Genomic DNA, 22,214 nt, shown 5'->3' with positions numbered 1-22,214 from the left:
GGATCATTGCAAAGACGACTGTACCGGGACGCGTCAACAGCAGCGAGAACACTCTCTGACTAAGCCTACGTCAGTGTTCAAACTAACCCGAAAGCAATATCCGAGCATATCAGACGACAGTTTTATACCCGAGACGGCCAAAGTAAGTTCAAGCCAGTCAGCTGACAAAAAGTGAGCTAACTTATCTCCAAACTAGCCATTGAGTTTGAGCACAGAGATAAACCGCCGCCACAGCGCATGGGCTGAAGCTTCCCCCATAATGCACCGAACAATACTAAAGCGTAAGAAGTTATAACAATAACTTCAGAAATGTTATCCGCTACTGCAGCAAAGTTCGACTTGAGTTGTAAACTCAGGTTGTTGATATTGATCTTACTTCCGTTTCTACCACCCTCCTTCCTTGTTGGTGGTGCATGTTTTTCCAGCACTCTGCCCCCTACCGGTAGGGAGTGTACGTACACTATTTTAGATTAAACAAATATATGATGGTTAACTAAAATTAAACTATAAGCTAAAACGTAGTTTGAAAAACAAAAACAAAAAACTAATATTTAACCGTTTTTTTGAGTCATCACAGGGTACATTTGCAGTCGTAGCGCCTAAGCTGTGGAATAATTTACACATCAGACAGGCTCCTACTGTCAATCTTTTTAAATCTTATCTTAAAACGCATTTTTATTTACTGGCTTTTAATACAGCATGAGAGTTATTTGTTATTTGTTAATTCATATTTGGTGTTTGCTTTTAATACTCTAAGTTGTTTTATTATGTATGTTGTATTCTTGTACAGCACTTTGGTCAACGCTCCTGTTGTAATTAAATGTGCTATATAAATAATTAAACTATTAACTATTAACTATTAAACTACATCTGCATCTATTTCACTCTATCCCTAACATCCCCCTCTGTCACACCAACACTCTGTATGTCCTGTGTAAATACCTCCACGGGTCTCCTCTGAGGTCTTCTTTTCCTCCTGTCTGGCAGCTCAGTATTTAACATCCTCTGTCCATTGTATCCGCTACCCCTCCTCTGCACATGACTCTCTAACTTTGTCTCCAAATTGCTCAGCCTTAACTGTCTCTCGAATGTACTCACAGGACTGTGTAATCCTGTCCCTCCTGATCACGCCTAAGAAAAGCAGGTGAACTGTGGGGCTGTATGAGCAGGGCAAACCCACATTTGACACACCTGCGTCCCAGGTGGATGTGTCCACACAGAGCCCACAGCAGTTTTGTCTTTTGGGGCACCCATATGCCCCAAAAGAAAGAAAAACCCATATGGGGGAAACCCACATTTTTCTTTTAAATCATTGATACAATATCATGCATATTCGTTAATATCCTACTACATAATAACATACTTGGGGACATCCGAAGGACTTTATTAATTTGTTTATTTATTATTTATAAAAACGACGTAAATTTGAAATGGAACATCGCTTCTTTTGTTCTCTAGATAAATTACATTTGGATTGATATCCGATATATGCAAAGTAAGCCACTAAAGCTAGTAACTATTTGAAAGTCCTTAAATTAAGATAATCCAATAGTTTTTACTTTATTTCAGAGTAGACCTTTTCCCGTTCTATTACACGGTTTCTGCATTTTTACGTTATTATTATTATTTTTCTGTGAACTACCTTTAGATTCCCCGGAAATGGAAGAACTATCATACCGGAAAAGGAAAACGTCAACAAGATGAGGTGGTGTTTTTGAACATTTAGCAGAAAACAGCACTCTATGCACAGTGGTCCTACGCTGCAGGAGGACAACCGGAACAGGTCGTTGACTGAAGTCGGCAGCTTTTAAAACCTTGAAACAGTAAGTTGACGAATCAAAGTGAGCACAGAGCCGTGAAGCAGAATTCACGTCACATAATTTTACAGCATGCAGTCACTGAAGTGTCAGCTCCTAAAGCAGACGCTGTGTCGTTTGTGTGTCGGTTTCGGCAGCAGGGTGAGTGTGTGCAGACTTCTACTAAAAACCGACTTTAAAGGGAGTAACGCGAGAGAATGTGAGAGTTGACTTCAATAGAAGCTACAACAGCAGCCGGCTGTTATTTCAACAGAAAGTGTGGCGGCTGATGTTTTTAACGAGCAGCTGTTACATTCCTTTTTTTTTCTCCTGAAGACAATCTCAGCAACAAGCGAAGCCACCGAGTGACCACACAGCCACAATACTTTATCTAACCGTAGCTCCCTCTTTACTAAGTGTAGCATTGTTTGCTACCATTTGTTACATAATACAAACGTCACTCCTTATTTGCAGATTTGTTAAGGGGGGTTCAGCAGTTTTTTTTTGATGTCGAAGGACAGTGAGCGCGAGGACAGTGGTATTGAGGTGTGGCAGGGCGCGTGACTTTCCAGAAAACCAGCTGACTTTCAGGGATTTTTTTGAAAGATCTGGAAAATACTGGTGTTTTTGCAGATTGGTCAGTCGAGTTGTAAACCAAATTAACACCGCTTTCCTTTCCTGCAATAAAAAAAGAATGCAAAAGGAAAACAAGTTTAACATACGACATCAAAAAGAGCCGTCAGACCTGCTGAAACAGGGCAAAATATAGCTCTAACCATAAAAGTCATTTTCTAGTTGGCCTCTGAACACGGCCTCCGCTTCTCCCTCTTCTGTATCTTCAACCAACAATAGAACTATTTCAAAGGGCAAAAAGCAGCATGCACCTTGTAGGCGACCACTTTTTTGGAGCCATTTCAGTGGTCATTTGGATATAAAACTGCATGCATGCATGCATTCAACAGCCAAAACAAAGAAACTGCCCTTCTTCCCTCTGGAATCATACTTCTATCAATAATGCTCAGTTATTAGAGTGTCATGTGTCTCTCTATAATGCTTTCAAAGAAAGACATCAGGTGCTTAAAAGCTGACATTGACGTGGGAACCACAAAGTGTGTGGGCCTGTTAGTGAAAGCTACTGATGTCAGTAGATGATAACCAAGAAGTTCACAGATCATTTGTAGATTCTGACTAAATTGTTTCCGAGGAAAGTTACTCCACCCTCTGTTATCTAGTGATCAAGCCTTCAAAATCTCAAAAGGCACCAAGTAGCCACCAGAACTGATGTGGTGTTATGTGGAGTTTTTTTTTTTTTTTTACTTTGTGGCTTCATAGTGTAGTAGTTTACACATTTGCCTAACAAGTGAAACATCCCTAGCAGGCACCCAGAAGGAGAGACAAATCCCTTTGAAATTGCATAAGACATAAAGAAAATCTGTTGAATACGGAAGCAGCTGAAAGCAGTTACTATTTGTGCCATCAGTGGAAGATGTCTGAGAGGAATGTGGAACAAGCAGATAGTGTTTGTGTTAGGCGGTGCGAGTCAGAGAGGGCGGGTACAGGTGTCTTGGATCAACAGGAATGTAGTTCCTTCTACACGCTGCCACACTGAGCTCTTTTACATCTGGGCTTGCACTACTTATTGACTGATACACATCTATGGCAGGTATTATCAAAGCAGATGTGTTTCTATGGTGTTCAAAATTAGATGAGAAACAATTTTGCATATATGGGTTTTGTATAATTAATGTTTGTGTGAGTGCACTTTGAGAAATTTCTTTGGCTGCTGAATCTCAAATCCAACTCTGAGAAAAATCCTCAAGTTTCTTACTTTCAGGTCTTTTTATTTGAAGTATTGTAATTATTATATAGTGAGGGGAATGATCACATCCCTCTAGCTGTTGAAAATGCAAGTCAGCAGCCTTCATTTCCTTTCATGCTTCCTTTTCAGCTTTTCCTTTTTCCCTTTGGTGCAAAAACAACTTTGGAAATTCTCATACTTTAAGATGTGCAAGCTTTCAATTCAGAAATGTTTTTCATAAGCTAATATTTTTACTCCTGTATACAAACTTAATTCTAGTGTTCTGGCTGCATTCTCATCATGAGATCTTGTGTTTAATCTAAGCTAAATTTTGATATGGATATATCACTTACAAAGGCTTTGCACAGTCTCTCCTTGCATTTGTCAGTCAATATGAGTTTAATTGGATCTTCCTTTTACTAGTTGGACAGTTGCTCTACCAGTTCTTCAGCTGTTATTTATATTCATTTGTTTGACTGTGATGTTTGGGATAATAAGTATATGGATCAAGAATCCTATCTGTCCAGCTGTACCTGCTGGACTCATTAATGGTTTGAACTCTGTTTTCAAAGCATAATTGGTCATTCTACCTGAGAATATCAATAATAATGCTATACTGTGAAAACTGTGACATACTGTTGTTACACCGTCATATATTTCCTTTGCTGTCAGTTTCTCCTAAGACCTGTGTTTGTGTGCATCCTTGTCTTTGTCTTAAGTTTATGCAGTATAAAACTACCGAATGGTGTACACACTTCCTACTTTTTCACAGCCACCTGAGTTGAGCAGGTCTTACTGACTGGCTCTTACTCTGCTTTTCTTTTTAAGGTGCTTCTGAGAGGCATGAATGACTTTGCAGTTCTTAACACAGGGCGCAAGATGCCCCTCATTGGACTGGGAACATGGAAGAGTGAGCCTGGAAAGGTAGAAACTGCACTTCTGTCCTCCTGTTTTTAAGCCATTTGAGACTTTCTAATAAAATAAAATGGCGTTGTGTTTACCCCTTTCCTTCATCTTAATGTCACACAATAAAGTTGCACTTTTTTGTATCCTTAATTAAATTGGCATGTGTAAACTGAGAAGTGCTTTCTGTTTTTTACAAATTCAACTCTGCAGTTCTCTCAGCTTTTTGGATTGTTTTTTTTGTCTTGTCTATTTTATTTATTTATTATTTAAAAAAAAATATTGACAGGGTAGTAATGAAGAGTAGACAGGAACAAGGGGAAGACATTATTTTCACCATATATTATTTTCAATGTATTAGAAATGGGGAAAAATACAGTTTATTACATTTAGATTGTCCTACATTTAAACTGATTTTGCCCATAAATTCCTATCAATATGCTTCACTGCCCCCAAGTGGACAAGAAATCGTTTGATAAGCTCTAAGTATCCAGTGAATGAAAGTCTAATATAGTATTGTTTTATGTCCGGTAATTGCAGCCCATTTATTTTTTTCACTTGTTGGTCTGAGAATTTAGCAGATTCTGATGTTAAGTTTAGATTTTTTGGTACAAACATTAAGAACGTGTATGGGTACTTACTGAAACTTGTATATTTATTTCTAACAGGTGAAACAAGCAGTTATTTGGGCACTGGAAGCTGGGTATCGCCACATTGACTGTGCATCCATCTATGGCAATGAGGCTGAGATTGGAGAAGCCCTGCAGGAAAAGCTCGGACCCGAAAAGGTAGAACTGCTTCACCAAACTGTTCAAAGCTCCAGTAAAAACACACATAAAATGTGTCCCCTGAGAGCAACTGATTCTAGACTTGTCAGACTTTACTGACCAGTCTGGTCTACTACTGTCTTTAAAAACAAAAAACAAAGAATTCATATCTATCGTGTTCTGTGCTCCAGTCCCTAAGAAGAGAGGATGTGTTCATCACATCCAAGCTGTGGAACAGCAAGCACCATCCAGATGATGTCGAGCCAGCCCTCCTGAAGACCCTGAAGGACTTGAAACTTGAATACCTGGACCTCTACCTCATCCACTGGCCTTACGCCTTTCAGTGAGCTCAGCCTCCACATGGTCCAATAATGAGACAGTTAGCTTATGTTCCCAAAACCACCTTTGTTATATCAAGATAACTGATGGATTATTGTATATCTTATGCCAAATTAATCTGCTCACAGGTTAATAGTTTTAAAATCTTAAAACGATTTTGACAAGAACTATACTACTTCATTAAAAAGTGTTTATAAAAAAATTATGACATTTCTTAAAAGTTAGTTGATGCTCAAACTGATAAACAAGCCTGTATTTTGAGACCTTCTTGACTTGCTCCTAGACGAGGAGACGTTACTTTCCCCAGAAAGGAGGATGGCACCTTGCTATATGATGACACAGACTACAAGCTGACCTGGTCTGCCATGGAGAAACTGGTGGGAAAGGGTCTTGTCCGAGCCATTGGCTTGTCCAACTTCAACAGCAGGCAGATTGATGACATCCTGTCGGTCGCCAGTGTCAAACCAACTGTCCTTCAGGTACAGGATGTTTGTGATCTTGATGGTAATAAAAGGTGTTTGTAAAATGCCGGAGGTGACCCTGGTATTGCTTCATTTTTGCTGGACAGGTAGAGTGCCACCCCTATCTGGCCCAGGTAGAGCTGCTGGCCCACTGTCGGGATCGGGGCCTGGTGATGACGGCCTACAGTCCACTGGGGTCTGCTGATCGAGCCTGGAAACATCCGAACGAACCCATCCTGCTGGAGGAGCCTGTGATCTCTTCCCTTGCAGAGAAATATAAAAAGTCTCCAGCTCAGATTCTCCTGAGGTAAGTCTATAGATCAGAATATCCAAAAGAACTCTGCTAAAAAAAAAATAAAAAAAAAATGCAAAGATCACACTGTGTCTCTGTTTATCTTCGACCTTTTTACATTCTTTGTTTCTTAAGGTTTCCAATTTTACATTTCAAATGATATCATCAAAAACACATCCTGATTCAGCTTGTTAGTCTGTAGCTCAGCATGCATCTAAACTGTGTAGTGCATGGCAACTTTACTCACATTTGTAGTCTTAAAACAGCAAACTAAAGCTAAAAAAAGCAGCATACTACTTGTATAAAACTCGTGTGCTTGATGCTCTGGGCAGAAATGCACACTGGTATGGTGACGAAACCCTTCAGCAGCTTCACATCAACACAAATCCTGTATTTCCAGGTGGCAGACACAACGTGGAGTCGTAACAATCCCTAAGAGTGTGACCGAGTCCCGCATCAAAGAAAACATACAGGTGAAGTGAGATTTAAATAAATGTTACATTTTGTGGTCCAGCTACAGTGAGGTATGTTGTGTTGTATGTAAAGGGTTTTGTTATGTTGTCAGGTGTTCGACTTTACCCTTGAAGCAGAAGAAATGAAAAGTATCGCAGCACTGACCAGAGGCTGGCGCTACATCGTACCAATGATCGAAGTAAGTGGACTTAATCAGTACTCTAATAAATCTTTATGTTGGGACATAACCGCTAAGGAGCTCTTACTGTCTACATCAGCTCTGCAGTGATGAGCAGAGACAGAGATGCAACACTGCACAACGTTTGTGTAAATCTTGTAAATACGAGCTGAAAATAATAAAAATACTATACCTATCCTATGATTATGAAGATGGGGGTGGGTTGAAGTTAGTTTATATTGGATTATGGAGCTCTTATGTGTGATTTGGAAAATGTTCATTATATGAATATTAAATGTTCCATCTCTTCATTGAATACAATAAAGTCATTAAAGAATTATTAAGTTGGCTCATTTTTAAAAAATAAAAAAAAATTTATTCAAAGGAGATGGTTGATTTTTACCAGCTAAGCCATAGTGGAATACGTATTTTCAGACAGTTTTGGTTAAACAGGAAAAAAACAGTTGATGTCAAGAATTAACACATGAACTTGCAAAATGCAAACAAAAAAAGCTAAATGTGTTTAACTTTTGTTACTGCAGGTGGAAGGAAAGCGTGTTCCCAGGGATGCCGGACATCCCTTCTACCCTTTCAATGACCCATATTGACAACTCACACTACAGCCTGAATTTGTGCCTTCAACAACCCCATCAACACACCTTCACCTTCCCACATCACTGATAAATGTTCCTGGGTCCTGCCATCGAAGTTTGTCTTTAGATTTTGTTCAATTCTGCACTTGCCGTTAGAGTAATTCAAGTTAATATTGGTGGTTGAGACTGAAAAACTGGTAACTGTAAAAACACCGTACAGTATGTGTTAATTTTTTAATAAACATTTTGTTACTTCCCTTGCAAGCGTTTATTTCACTGAATGATTATTGGCTTAAGCTGTCTCTTTAATATTATATCTTAGAAGAAAGTGCTTTTAAGATTCTGTTTGGTGTGTCCATTTAAACCCATTCATTTCATCTGGTCTACATGACCACCTCAATCATGCAACAAAAACAAGTCTGTATAATACAGTCAAGTAATTAATAGTAATTTGTGAATTGTGAGTGCAGTTCTACAAGAAGGCTTACATACACCCAACAACCTGTTTCACAAGCATGACATCCATGGTTTGCATGGGGTGAGCATTAAAACCAAATGCATCCTGATATAGAAGTAATGAAACTTAAATTTCATTAAAAACGCAGGCCATGAAACTAACTCCACATAAAAATTAAAGTTGAGAAATGTGCTGTAACTCCATGCCTTTTTTTTTTTTTTTTTTTTTTTTTTTTAAATTCTGTGACTTTGATGCCTCCTTTCTCCACCTATGACTCCAAATCACTGATGGTGTATGAATTCAAAAATCACATTCTTTGAAAACAGAAGTTGTCTAAATAACTATTAAGGCTATTAAATCTCACTTCTGATGAATTTGTCTACCTTCAGCATCAGCTTTCAACTTTGTTGCATTCTGTGTTAGTTACCTTAACTTGCAGGTGCTGTGGAGGTGTGCCCATCTTTACATTAGCAGACCACAGCCTTATAATGTCCACTCCAGTATTAAGAACCTAAAGTGATGGATTTGGCTGCCAGCTCTTGATTTTGACACTTGATATAAAATTCCACGCAGTGTTTTATGAATAATAGTCATTTTCCACTGAGAAGGGAAAAAAAAGTTTTTAAAATGTGTATAAAAATGTCTTTAAAAATAAAGACACAATCCAGCTTCTGGTCCTTGCAATCACAGTGGTCACATACAATGGTCTTCTCTCATCTCCTGCAGTACCTCCTCTAAAGCTTCCTTCATTGTCAGTTTGGGAGATCTGTGCATGTGGATAAGCTGAAAACAGAGGGGAAAGTTTCACTAAGTCACGCTTTGACCAGTATTGTTTTGAAATTACTTTTGTGGAGATGAAAAATAAAAATAATGAGCTGGAAATTAGTACAATGAGTACACTTTAAATGTCTGTTATTTCCATTACTGAGCCAAAAAGCTACAGATAAGTGTTATTCACAGCCAGTGCGTGAGTATACTTTACCTTCTTGGTGTCCTCGAGAGTGGTATATCTGTAGTTTGGTGGTTCCAGACTCTGCACCAGGCTGGAGTGCAGGTGGCGGTTGCTTTCAATGAACCGCCTTGTCATGGCAAGCTGCTGTTTTAGCAGTTCATTGAGAACAAATACAGCTGGATTGAAGGTGCTGATTGCTGATGGAGAACCAAGGGATACACATTGCAGGTTTAAGTTGAAATATTTATGAATGTTTAAATGACAGTAACAAAAAATGTCTTTTAACTATTTAACTGATCTGGAAGGCACTGTCTCCCAGTATATCACCTATAGATGGCGCTACAGCTTCATAATTTTTTTTTTAAATGGCCCCACCACAGCCATCAGTATGACTCACTTGAAATTTGCCATCATCCTTGTACAAACCCTAATAATCCCTGAGAATTACCATCTGAATCCAGGTTTAAAAGATTTTCTGTTATCAGTGTGACAAATCCAAAATTTGACAACTTTCTAGTTTTCTTGACAAAGTGAAGAGTCTCAGTGAAAGTGTGTTTTCAGTGCTGTCTGTTAGTTAATCTGTCAGCAAGATCATGTGGAAAATGCCATCAAAAATCTTATTTTTGAAACATTTTGGAGAAAATCATGATCACTTTTTTTAACCAATGAGGAGCATAATTGGCCTGATGTACTAGTACACCCCAGGCTCTTAGTAGGTACACCTATGGTATGAATTTTAAAATAATACATCGCTTTGTTCTCATGTTATTGCATTCATAAGATTTTCTGAAAACTTGAGCTCTGACCTTGACTTTGAGGTCAATGTCACTGAGATTCAAACTCATCGAAGATTTTTTGTAGGTGATTCTATGGTATCAGTTTGAAAACCCCTACTGCATGCCTGCCCGCCTGGCAGGGTGACAACAATACCCAATCAGACTTTTACAGCTGAGGGGTAAAAAAGCACGTGAAAGAGCAAAATTTTAAACATCGACCATGGGAAGAGTACATATGTTAAAAAATATAGAATGTTTTTTTTAATTATTTTGTATTTTATTTAGTTTTATTGGTTCTCACCTTCTACCATTTCTGCATTGAGGGTATGACTGACCACTGGAGAAGGATTTATGTAGGTCATGCTCACCATAGGGTCCACAGCAGGAATATCTGAAAAAAAAAAAAATTAAAGCTCAATGCGATAAGACATAAGTTCTAGTTGCCCACTCAGAAAATGGGGACCTCTCTGGTTCACATCGGCATACATAATCATGGACTCATTTACGTTAGTCCCTGTCAATCAACACCAACGTGAAACAGCGCTCAAGCTTCTCTTCTTTTGTGAAAAGAAGCTTCAGATATTCACTCATGAATTCATCTTAACTTGTATTGATTTCTGCAATTCACTGCTTTCGTCACTCATTAAATCTGCCTTCCAGTGCTTGCAGGCAACGCAAATGCCAAATGGCTGCTCCTGTGACACTTGTTGCATTAAGGATCCAATTTAAAATTCCTTCCTACCTACCTACAGAGTATTGCACAGCCAAGTTCACTCTTTATCTTGCTCACTCAAGTCCAACAACCTAAAATTATTCCTAGTTCTCTGCACATGCCTGAAGCCACAGAGCCTGACCTTTAAAATGCTCTGAAGTTTGTGGATTCTGTGGACTTTCTAAGTCAGCTTCAGACATATCAGTTTACTCTGGCATTTTAGTTACAGGATTTTAAAAAGTAAATAAGTATTTCTCTTAGATCCAAAGAACAATGCAAGATAAAGTTCAGATTAGCGCCTTCATACAAACAAGATCTCCTTTAACTTAATAAGATGATTTAAAGGAATTTTGGTGAGAAATGGTGTCTCTCTCACATCTTAGATAGACAAATACTATGTGTAGCAGACAAACCTGTTGGCCATGTTGAAGCCAGTGGACCAGAATGGGTCTGTACTGCAGTCTCTTTTAAAACCTTTCTGGCTGAAGTACGTCTCCTCGACTGTTGATATGAAGCCTGGCCCTCATGTAATAATGACGGTCTGGAGTCCTCACTTCTGCCTTGGCTGTTTGACTTGGAAGTGTGACTGCGATCTGAGGTCCGTGAGGTGGAGGAATGACTTGCTTCTGAGAAAGCTCTCGAATAATCATCTTCTGTCCTCCCATCAGACATGTCTGAATCCAAACCCCCATCTCTGACTTCTGACACCATCTTCTCTTCACCTCCATTTCTCTGGAGATCCTCTGACACTTGACTGGCACTGTAATCTGGCTCTGTTTTGCTCTCACTCTCAAAGTCACTTTGGTAATCCAGCAGCTGGTCTTGTTGCTGTTCCTCCTCGTGTAGCTGCTGCTTTCTGTCTGGAGATCCTGGAACAGGGCTACCCTGTTTCATGAAAGCAAAGATATCAGTCTAGGGAGTCCTTCAGAGAATTTAGAGATCTCAGACAAAGGGTCCCCTGAAGAATATTATACATATACTAACAATCAGCCTTCACCTGCATGCAAGGAAATTTGACAAACACAATAAAATGCAGTAAACAGTTGCTTTCTCCAGCTGAAGAGTATCTCAAAATGTAAGTTCATCCTCTCAAGAATAGGAGCATTACTACTGCCCCATTTATCTCCTTGAGACAGGATAACTAGAATTCGCTGTATATATCTCAGCAGAACAGCTGTCAGTTGGTTCACCTCCTTCAATTAAAGTCTGTAAACTGGACCACTCAACAGTATTTGTGTTGTTAGTATTTTGGAGCATTTCTACTTTTTCTACTTGCGCACTTTATACAACATGTCTCATCAACTCATTTACATCAGCATGTTTTCTATGCCTAACTGCTTCTATCTAACATTCACACATCCACTCAAATTGCGGTTCAGTATCTTGCCCAAGGATACTTGGCAAGCAGACTGCAGCAACCAGGGATCGAACCACCAACCTTCTGATTGGTGGATGACCTGCTCTACCTGCTCTGAGCTACAGCCACCCCACTAATAATAATACAGGTAATAATACGGTTTGGTGTGCGGTACAACACAACAAGAAGTTTGTGCTCTAGTGTAGGTGACTGAACTTTCTAGCACAGCTAATTAGTGTGGTTATTTAGCACCAATTAGCAGATACTTCTAGAATATAGAGTGAATCTGTTTGATTCCCTCTATATAAATGTATCTTATGATATAGGTTTATTGTATAGGATAGCGTTGTTAAAAAAGTTACAAATGCTAATGTTATACTCAGTCTATTTAAAACGTAAACGTAAACCATCTCATTTCTGTGGGCCTCTTAGAATTCAAACTTAGTCCAAGGTTCATTTTTCCACTGCCACAGTGGAATAAAATTTCTATTTCTATTTAGTTTATTTCTATTTAGTTTATTCTAATAAATCTTTAGAATGTTTTTTGACCATTTTAGAGCAGAGAAAGAATCATATTTAAGATATGACAGAAAACAAACTTATAATCATAACCCCTAGGATATCACATGTAAATATCCAGATTATTGCACATATGTGTTTTAATGCTTGTGGTTATTAATGTGAGGCTTTAACACATGGCTGTTTTATGATGTAAGATTTTTTGGTTTCGTTATTAATGCAAATTTCAGTGCACCACGCCAAGGAGAAAATGTCCTTGTGGACAGAATTTAGAGTCTCCAGCATTAATATCAGTGGCGTTACATTAACTTCAGGGTGTCGATTATCGTTCATCACTATCACAGACACAAGGATACAACTTTGCATACATACAGTTATTATCTTTTTCTAAATAAGGATTTATTTAGTGTGTGCACTGTGGAATAATGTTTGCACATAACATCAGGAACCTGTGATTAATACCTGAGTCACAGCTCCTTGCGCTTTCTTTCTCACTATTTAATGCCGTAAGGAACATCAGGCAGTCAGTGAAATCACATCAAGAGCAATTTAAAATATTTCTTCCTTTTCTTTGACACTACTCTAGCTGGTGGCTCCCTAGGTGGCCGGCTATTCTTGTTATATAAACAACAAATCCAGTGTCTATAATAAAGTCTTTCTCATTAAACTCATTGTTTTTATTTTATGTTATTTAACCAAATTCTTTTGGTAATCATTGCTGCTCTTTGTCTGTGGCAGCAGCAGTCCTAACCCAACAGCAGACAAAGTAAGCAACAGCTAGGGATCATAGTGAGGCATTTAGCAGCCAACTACCTGGCTGTTCCATTTGGAGCTGATGAGCAAATCAGAATTCTAATAATTTTAACTGCAACAATTATGTCTTGTGGTCCAAAACACAGCTGTTTCCCCATATCTGAAAAGATGATATGTTGATGATGTGTTCATAGCTTGTTTTGACTTTGTGTATAACATGTTTTCATAGATATAATGAGTGCAATTCAACAAATATTTCCTTTAAAGTGGACCTGCTATGCTCTTTTCTTTCATGCATTTACCATTATAGTGACTGACATTCATTTTAAAAATGCTCAAAGTTTAGTCAGGTCATATGTGCAAGTCATCTATGTGGGCCAAAAACTCAAGTGTAGTCTTATATGGTCATCTCTGGCACACAGCTGTGTGGAAGAAGCCCAAGCCACCTACTGCTCAAATCATGAGTTTATGAGGGGTAGCCAGTCAGAGCAGAGTTGGTTGGATGGGTTTTTTTCAGAGTGAGTATGAACAGAGGGGGCTGCACCAAGGCACAGATATGATGAGTCGAAGATAAATATGGATTATTTTGAACTCTGAATCATGCAAAGCTACTCTGGCAGAGTTCAAGAATACAAATATGGTGCTATAAATGAGACTAATAGGTCCTCTTTAAATTATGCTACACTGAATGGCAAACTTTCTCCTTTCTTCTTCACTTTATACTTGTTTAGAACTAATTCCTGTCATTTCCCACCTGTTTTCTTGGCGTTTCTGCATTAAATTCAAGGCGAGCAGGTGCAAGGTCATCCAGTGTCATCACATTAATCTTGAAGTCTGCAGAAACATAAAACCACAATGACAGAATTTAGAGTGTATATTCACGTAGCCAACTATAACATGTTACTCAGTTTATAGCTGCTAGCAGTGCAACGCATAAGGCTACAAAAAGACACTAAAAACACCTGATGATTAAAAACTGAAAACTGAATATTGAAAGAGGCTAACTTGTAAATTGAGACAATCTCATAAAACTGGTTTATGTGACAAACTGGAACATATCGAAGTCTATTACAATGCACGTCAGGGTACTAGAAATAAAGCTCAGGTCACTATGACTGCCAGTAGCATACTGCTCCAACAGTATCAATTACTGGTAAAGATACATTTATTATCAATATTATCAATATGTCTTTGGGCCTAGAAGTTGTACCTCCCATGTGGTAATGACAGGGACACTAGATCACAGTTATTAAACCAAACTATTACATTATTTGTACATTTACACAGCGCTTCACTAAATAGGAATAGTTAAAAAAGAACTATCTATACATATATAATTTTAAAAAAGAATATCCCAAAACACAGATAGTCTAAACTAAGTTAATTCTTTGCACGTTAAACTGTAGTAATTTAAAAAAAAAAACTGTGCATTTTGAGGGAATGACTGATGATGCTGCAAATATGGACATGCTTGAAAGACGGATGGTTTAACTAATACCCGTGTTTGCCATTGTGCATCAGAAGATAAAATCTATTCTTTTTCTGTTGTTATCAAATTAATCCACTATCAAATGCAGCAGCTTGTTAAAACTCACAGTGGCTCGATACAATAAAAAGGTTCTCGAGACACTGATAATACATGCTTTATTCCCCCTTTTCCCTCTGAAAGCACAAATGTTGTTTTCTGCCTTCATGAAAAGCTTTCCAAGAACTGCCAAACAAATTAGATTCATCCTGTGAGTTCATTTTGTCATTAATAATTTTTCTTCAAGTATAACATTACTTCAATATTGAACAGAAGAATGACCACACTGTAACCTTCTTTTATACGAGCAGTAATGAGATGTTCATTTGGACATTAGTGATTTTATTTCAGATATAAAGTCATTAATGTACAAAGGAATGAGCGCCATGTTGCTCTCTCTTTCATAGGAGTGATCAATACATCATACTCCTAGATTGCTATTAATAGTTAAACACAAAGAACACAGCTGAGTCCAATCAACTCTTGAACACTAGGACTAAATGCATTTGATGAGCACCTCTCACCTTCAGAAGAAACTGAACTCATCTCACTGAGTGGGCGTTCAGATCCCGTCTCCACAGGGAAAAGCTCGTCCAGAGAGAGCACTTCACTGCGTCCTGAGAGGGAGGACAGGGATCGCTGTGGGCTTTCTGGCCTATAGGAGGTGCCCGGTCTTTCTGGAGGATGTGGGGAGGAGACACGGGGTGGAGAGGGAGAAGAAGAGAGCACAGAGGGGCTGAAGTGGGCCTGGGCATGGCCAGTGAATCGGAAAGGAGAACTCCGGTTAGAAGGAGAAGCAGAGGAGCGAGGTGGTGCTGTGTTGGAGGGTGGTGAAGGAATTACTTCGGCAGTAAGTGGAGTGGAGTGAACTTCATGACTGCTTTTGAGGAATACCTGTATGAGTAGAAAGCACAGCTGCTTTGAGCTGATAAAACGGTGTCTCTGAGCCATCAAAGTGAAAACATTATCAGGTTTTCACTCTAACCCTTAAAGTGAAAACATTATCAGGTTTTCACTCTAACCCTTAAAGTGCAGGTTGCAGGAAAACAGCCTGATGTCTTAACCACGTACATGTCTGGCATGATTAACAACCACTGTGTGAATGTGGCTTGTCATTATTTCCACAATGAAAGTCTGTCATGCATAAAAGTCTGTCTATTATGTTAAAATGATTTAGCTCTGCCTGCGTAATCATTCAATTTAGACAATTTCCAATTTCCTGTAATAAACAACTTTTTCTTTTATTAAAACTGGGTTCAAAATGTTTCTTCTTCTTATTAAAACTGTTTTCATGCCTATCAGAATGATGCTGTCAGTTTATAGGCTGTAAGTAATGGGAGTGAACCAAGCAAAAAAACCACCCAAGTGTACCTTATCTGACTTTTTCATGGAGGCAGGTCTCCCAGGTCTTAAGAAGCTATAGTCTGTCGAGTCCAGCGAGTCTCCAAGCAGTTTCTTCATGTCTTCTTCATCACTTTCCAGACTGACACCACTCGTTAGTTTAACTGACTTTGTCTCCAAACGCTCTGAAGATGCTACACGATCTGCTGCTCTGGACCTGACTCTCACACTAACATCTACACTTTTTGGAGCCATAGTAAGAGATGTATTAGTGTTTTCAAGAGCTCCAGCTGCTTTCTTCTTAAGGAAACGGGTTCCCCTCAGGCTCTGGTCACTGCTAGACTGTACAGACTGTTGCACAGATGTCTCTGGGGTTTGGGTGACTCTTGCTGGTGCTGATGATGACACTCCCAAATCCGAAGTCAGAATGAGGGCAGATTTTGTCTCCTGTCTGGCCTGTTCCTGCGCCTGCTTGCGGCTCCGGATGCGACTCTCAATTTCAGCCAGTCTAGTCAAGGATGCAGTCTGAGTGGCACGCCGTGAAGATGATGCATTTCTGACCAGCGATATTAAAATAGGTAACTTCACATCAGAAAACGTTTTATTCTTTGTGCAAATTAATAACCACATTTTTATATGTTGAATCTTACCTTGATTCAGATTCAGGGTGCATTTGGTCCCGGTTGACGGGTGACTGGCTGCTGTTTGTTGGTGGTGGAGCCTTCTTCAAAAACCTGCTTCCTCCTCCCAGAGAGCTCTGTGGCCTGAGACCCTAACCAAAAAATTATTAATTAATTAATTAATAAAAAAAATTATACAATTCATGTCAAGTTGGATTTACTGGGTTCAACAACACTAATGTGTAGTCTTCCATTATTGAGCAACAGCAACAATTAGCAGTTACCTTGTTTGAATCCAGTTCTCTTCCATGGTTCTTTTCAGCATCCGTAGCTTTAACATCCCCTCCAGACTCAGGAGCTGAACTGACTGAGGACAAGTCGCTCAGATCTGGGAATAATTTGTGTGTTTCGGGGGGAGCAGATCTGGGTTTGAAAGATTCACCTACAGAAACCTACAAAGAAACAGATTATATTTATGTAAGAAGTGCTTTAAGATTTAATCACTGTAGTACCTCATTCTGCTCTTACATGTGAATTATACTTCAGAGTCACAACGACTTGAATGACATCTCTATCAAACCTCACTCTGGATCTCACTGGGAAGCAACTTCTGGCATGACCAGTCATGGAAGCTCCAGTACCACCACATCTGTCACCAATCACTTGAAGGATACGGGGTCCCCTGACCCCTTAACTGGCCCCACACCAAGCATTCTCATTCTCTAAGAGCTCCTCAGCAGTCCTGGACCAGGATAATTCAATTAATCTGTTTATTGACACAGCCATTAAGGTAGTCCGAATGTGGGTTTTACTGGTTTTCAGGAACATCTTTTACAATGTAATTATATATTTTTGTCAAGGAAATATCTTGTTATAATAGCAGCTGTTGTGTTGCTGCAAACTGCATGTTAAAAAAAAAACTAGCTAGACAAGTAGTAGGTTTGTGTTTGTGACTATTGCTAGTTGTCAAATCTAACCTTTAGTAATCATGGATATTGGCTCCTCTCAGGGTAACGCCAGTGGCGGCAAGGTTAAGGATGTCGTGTCCCACCCTTGCCCAGGTGTCACCTACTTTCCCTTGACCATCTCTGAGAAAACCCCATCCCCTCTTCATTGCCTGTATGGCAATCAGGGGGGAGGAGAGGGATGTGTAAGACAGAAAAATATTGCCCACTCGCCAGGCACCCATCAAGCAGCTCATGACTGCTGTCCCAGTGTGTATAAAGAAGATGAGCCATTACTAAACATTTTCCTCAAATTTTGGGGCTCATTTTTTAGCGTGGAGCAGTCAGTGGCATTTCATCTCTATCTGAACAGACGTTCACTTGTGTCAGTGGGACCAAACCTTCCAGGTAAGATGGAGTATTTCACAGCCTCCATGTACCAAAAGGTTTATAAATCAGAAGCGCAGTCAATATAAAATCTGAATGTGGTCATCCTGCTCTCAGCCTACCAAGCTGAGCTGTTTCAGGACATGGGCCCCCTGCTGGATAAGGGCTCAATCAAGGCTCAATCTCTCCAGCCTTCCTGGCCAAGACAAGGTCATTATGAATTCTCCATATAAGCCATCACGAGCTAGGGGATCGTTTGAGGAGGCACTAACTGCTATGCAGCAGGTTAGCGACCTGAGGAAGAAGCAGGGTGAAGCTTTTGACCTCTGGCTTCCCCATAAAACCACGCCACACCAGCCTCCGCCTACCTGCCCAGGCAGCAAGAGGATGTAATGTAGGCTTCAAAGGTCCTACTTAGCAGCTACCGAAGCAGCAGGTGCCTCACCAGCAGCGTCCATCCAGGCAGAGTGAGAAGGCATCATACCTTCTATACGAATACTATATAATCCATTGTTTAGTGATAGATAGATACATACATAGAATAAAGCTGGTCTTTAGGAAAGATTAAAGATTCCATCAAAATATGAAAGACTTAAAATTACACAAATCAAATAATTATTTAAAGAGCTCAAATGCACTTATTCAAAGGAGCTTGCAAAGAAAAGCGTCTGGACTTCTTTAAGTTGCTTGAAGACGTTTCACCTCTCATCCGAGAAGCTTCTTCAGTTCTAAGGTCAAATGGTGGAGAGTCCCAGATATAAACCTAGTGGGAGTGACCCCCCACAGAGGGACAAAAGGACCCCCTGATGATCCTCTAATCGCCTGAGCCAAGGTGGGAAACTGGGCGTGGGTCCCAATCAGCCAGAGTTTCGGGTGTGTTCATCGTGAAACCTGGCCCCACCTTATCATGCGAATTCCTGAGATCAGATGGCCTCAGGATGTGAGTGGGCGTTAAGGCGTCTGGGAAGGGATCTCAAAACTGGATTATAAATGGCAGAGAGTTGGTGTCGTAAACCCCCGCCTCTGTTCAAAGATGGTCGCTCACAGTGGACATAGATGGCTTCTTTCACTCCTCTTTCAAACCATCTGTCCTCTCTGTCCAAAATGTGAACATTGGCATCCTCGAAAGAGTGTCCTTTTTCCTTAAGATGCAGATGGACTGCTGAGTCTTGTCCTGTGGAGGTGGCTCTTCTGTGTTGTGCCATGCGCTTGTGAAGTGGCTGTTTGGTCTCTCCGATGTAGAGGTCCACGCCCAGTTTCCCACCTTGGCTCAGGCGATTAGAGGATCATCAGGGGGTCCTTTTGTCCCTCTGTGGGGGGTCACTCCCACTAGGTTTATATCTGGGACTCTCCACCATTTGACCTTAGAACTGAAGAAGCTTCTCGGATGAGAGGTGAAACGTCTTCAAGCAACTTAAAGAAGTCCAGACGCTTTTCTTTGCAAGCTCCTTTGACTACGATGACCTGGATGACTGAGAACCTTCACAGACAAATGCACTTATAGTATCTCACAAGAAATATCTCACAAGAAATACTTCTTTAGAAAATCTGCTGGTAAATTTCTACAAGAGCACCACTGAGAATGTCACATTGAAGTGTTGCTATTGAAAGGAAGGACCTGCATCACGCGGTAAGCACAGCTCAGTGGGACAAAACTCCTGGACCTGAATAGCAGCAGAACAGCCAACTGAGAATGAGAGCCAGGAGTGAAAATACCACCCACCGCGTTCACAGCCTGTTTGAACCACTGCTGTAAACTAGTATCAACAAGCTGAGAAACAACCTCTATGACACTCCATTTTTCTGCTCCATTAAAGCACTGGTAACAAGGAGTAGAACTACACCCACACAATCTGCAATTTACATACATACCGCCCTCAGAGATGTGAACTGCAATGCAAAACCACTTTAAAACCTCTATTTGATCATTTTCATCAAAATTATAAATTTTTATCTGGATTTAACTTATTTGTTTATTCATATCTGCAGTACGGGGGGCCCACAGGGAACGGTTCTGGCTCCGTTCCTCTTCACCATCTACACTGCAGACTTCTCCCACAACTCCACCCAGTGCTTCCTGCAGAAGTTCTCTGATGACTCTGCAATAGTCGGCCTCATCACTGATGGGGACGACAAGGAGTACAGAGGACTGACCCAAGACTGTGGACTGGTGCTAGCTGAACTACCTCCAGATCAACACCAGTAAAACCAAGGAGCTGGTGGTAGACTCCCGCAGGCACAAACATCCTCCACTGCAACCACTGAACATCCAAGGTATGGACATTGAGGCTGTGGACAGCTACAGGTACCTTGGTGTTCATCTGAACAACAAATTGGACTGGACTCATAATTCGGAAGCCCTCTACAGGAAAGGGCAGAGCAGACGGTACCTGCTGCGGAGACTCAGGTCGTTTGGATTGAAGGGCCCACTCCTGAAGACCTTCTATGACTCTGTGGTGGCCTCAGCTATCTTTTACAGTGTGGTCTGCTGGGATGGCAACATCTCTGCCGGGAACAGGAAGAGACTGAACAGGCTGATCCACAGGGCTAGCTCTGTTCTAGGATGCCCTCTGGACCCAGTGGAGGTGGTAAGTGACAGGAGAATGGTGGCTAAGCTGCCATCCCTGGTGGACAACATCTCCCACCCCATGCAGGAGACTCTGACAGCACTGAACAGCTCCTTCAGTGGCTGCGGCACACACGGTGTGGGACAGAGAGATTTCACAGGTCTTTCCTCCCCACTGCTGTCAGACTCCACAACAAAGACTCCAACTGATCAAACACACACACCCACACATGTGCAATAACACTAAGTGCAATACTCTTTTTCTGACAAAGTTGTATTTTTACTGTTGTATACAGCATTTGTATTCTATTTTTATCCTATTGTATATCTTATTCTATGTATTCTACTGTACATAGTGTTTTATTTTATTCTCTTCTGTACAGTTGTGTACAGTATTTTATTTATTTTTATTGTATTCTAATTTTTGCTATATAACTTTTGCACTGTCCACTTCCTGCTGTGACAAAACAAATTTCCCACGTGTGGGACTAATAAAGGTTATTTTATCTTACATGCAAAATTTCATTGCATCAGAGTAAAGTTACAATAAAGATTCTGATATTATTGTTACCAACCGTAACGCAAGAAAACAAATTAAATTATTTCATCGCTTTTAACTATGATGCTGAAGAATTTCAAATTTAATTTTACCACAGACAAGGTAACTTTCCCGTGTAAGAACAGACAGCTCTTAAAAAGGGGGGAGACGACAGCTAAAGAAAACTCGGTACATACCCGTGTTTTGGATGAGGACTCTTGCCTGGAGCCCTGAGCGTCTCCTCCATTGCTCCTCTTTGCGGACAGCAACGCCTGAGCTCGATCCACAGCGGAGTTTCGGCCGCCTAGTTTCCACATTTTTAAAACACTCACTTTCTGGCAAACTGCTCCTTGATACAGTTCGATATGTAATATCACATGTTTTGTACGCAATTTCCACAGTAGCTAACCCATGTTATCCTGCATACGAGAGACTACTGTTGACTAGCAAGTAGCTAAAGCTAAAACTTCTAACTGCACAAAGAAAATTCGACATAGACTCACTTAGATGCCTTTCCTGTCAGTATAGTTAATTATCAATTATGCAACATTCAGGAGTTCCCAATTAAACTACATTATTTCCGTATCCCACCTACTACGTAAACGAGTATGAGTTAGAAGCGTCTGTTGTTTCCATGGAAGAGCTTCCGCCTCCGTCTTCTTCTTCTTGGTAGTAAGAAAGTTCTCCTTGGAGCGCCACCTACAGTTCAGTACAGAAGCTACGTGTATGTGTCCTACATGGGCACCGTTATGTTTTTTTTTCATTCAGTCCATTTTTATCTCTGCACTTTAGTCAAAATTAAATCTAAGCTTTGCTATTTTATGTTTACTTTAATTATATTTAAAGCTATTTGGCTGCTATGTTTTATTCATTATCAAAGAAGGTTCGTAATTTGCGATCTATTCTGTTTATACCTCTGTGTCCAAGCATGCGCCCATTTCCCTCCATTCCCCCCATTCCACATTAGTATTGTTTTGTTGGTAATAATAGTAAGTTAAACTAGTTTAGTTATTATTCTATAATTCCATAAATACTACAAAAATCATGGTAGAATGGCAAGAAAATGCAAAATGGAAATAGTAATATATCCTAAACAGACTGTAGAGGTAACCCTGGCCCTGTGCGATCCAGCAGGTAAATGTGAGTCTTTATGATGAGCATGTTTAATTGTACACCAAATTTAACAT

The 22,214-nt window shown here is 40.0% G+C and overlaps 2 protein-coding genes across 5 annotated transcripts; one reads left to right on the top strand and one right to left on the bottom strand.

The window, feature by feature from the left end:
• Positions 1 to 34: 34 nt before the first annotated feature.
• On the top strand, positions 35 to 7,844 carry akr1a1b (aldo-keto reductase family 1, member A1b (aldehyde reductase)). Of its 2 annotated transcripts, XM_082524893.1 has the most exons (10): positions 35 to 142; positions 1,649 to 1,823; positions 4,423 to 4,518; positions 5,166 to 5,285; positions 5,456 to 5,607; positions 5,887 to 6,082; positions 6,172 to 6,371; positions 6,757 to 6,829; positions 6,922 to 7,008; positions 7,530 to 7,844. In XM_082524893.1, the coding sequence occupies exons 3-10, from the start codon at positions 4,438 to 4,440 to the stop codon at positions 7,593 to 7,595; spliced, it is 975 nt and encodes a 324-aa protein (XP_082381019.1). In that variant the 5' UTR covers positions 35 to 142; positions 1,649 to 1,823; positions 4,423 to 4,437; the 3' UTR covers positions 7,596 to 7,844. The 2 variants fall into 2 exon arrangements, with proteins under 2 accessions (XP_082381019.1, XP_082381018.1); XM_082524892.1 differs by lacking the exons at positions 35 to 142; positions 1,649 to 1,823 and adding an exon at positions 1,845 to 1,958.
• On the bottom strand, positions 6,355 to 21,676 carry cUnh19orf44 (chromosome Un C19orf44 homolog). 3 transcript variants are annotated; one of them, XR_014274816.1, is made up of 11 exons: positions 21,225 to 21,676; positions 16,877 to 17,044; positions 16,623 to 16,744; positions 16,003 to 16,528; positions 15,156 to 15,525; positions 13,861 to 13,940; positions 10,891 to 11,362; positions 10,067 to 10,156; positions 9,020 to 9,186; positions 8,465 to 8,820; positions 6,355 to 6,404 (listed from the first exon to the last, which is right to left on the bottom strand). XR_014274816.1 is itself a non-coding variant. In XM_082524890.1 (10 exons), exons 1-10 carry the CDS (start codon positions 21,342 to 21,344, stop codon positions 8,731 to 8,733), a joined length of 2,205 nt encoding a protein of 734 aa, XP_082381016.1. In that variant the 5' UTR covers positions 21,345 to 21,676; the 3' UTR covers positions 7,801 to 8,730. The 3 variants fall into 3 exon arrangements, 1 of the variants encoding a protein (XP_082381016.1); XR_014274817.1 differs by having other exon boundaries at positions 6,389 to 6,407; XM_082524890.1 differs by lacking the exon at positions 6,355 to 6,404 and having other exon boundaries at positions 7,801 to 8,820.
• Between the last annotated feature and the right edge of the window lie 538 nt (positions 21,677 to 22,214).

Source organism: Aulonocara stuartgranti (assembly GCF_965226115.1).
Source record: "Aulonocara stuartgranti genome assembly, chromosome: 23".
Lineage (NCBI taxonomy): Eukaryota > Metazoa > Chordata > Actinopteri > Cichliformes > Cichlidae > Aulonocara > Aulonocara stuartgranti.
This window is presented reverse-complemented; position numbering and strand designations above follow the sequence as displayed.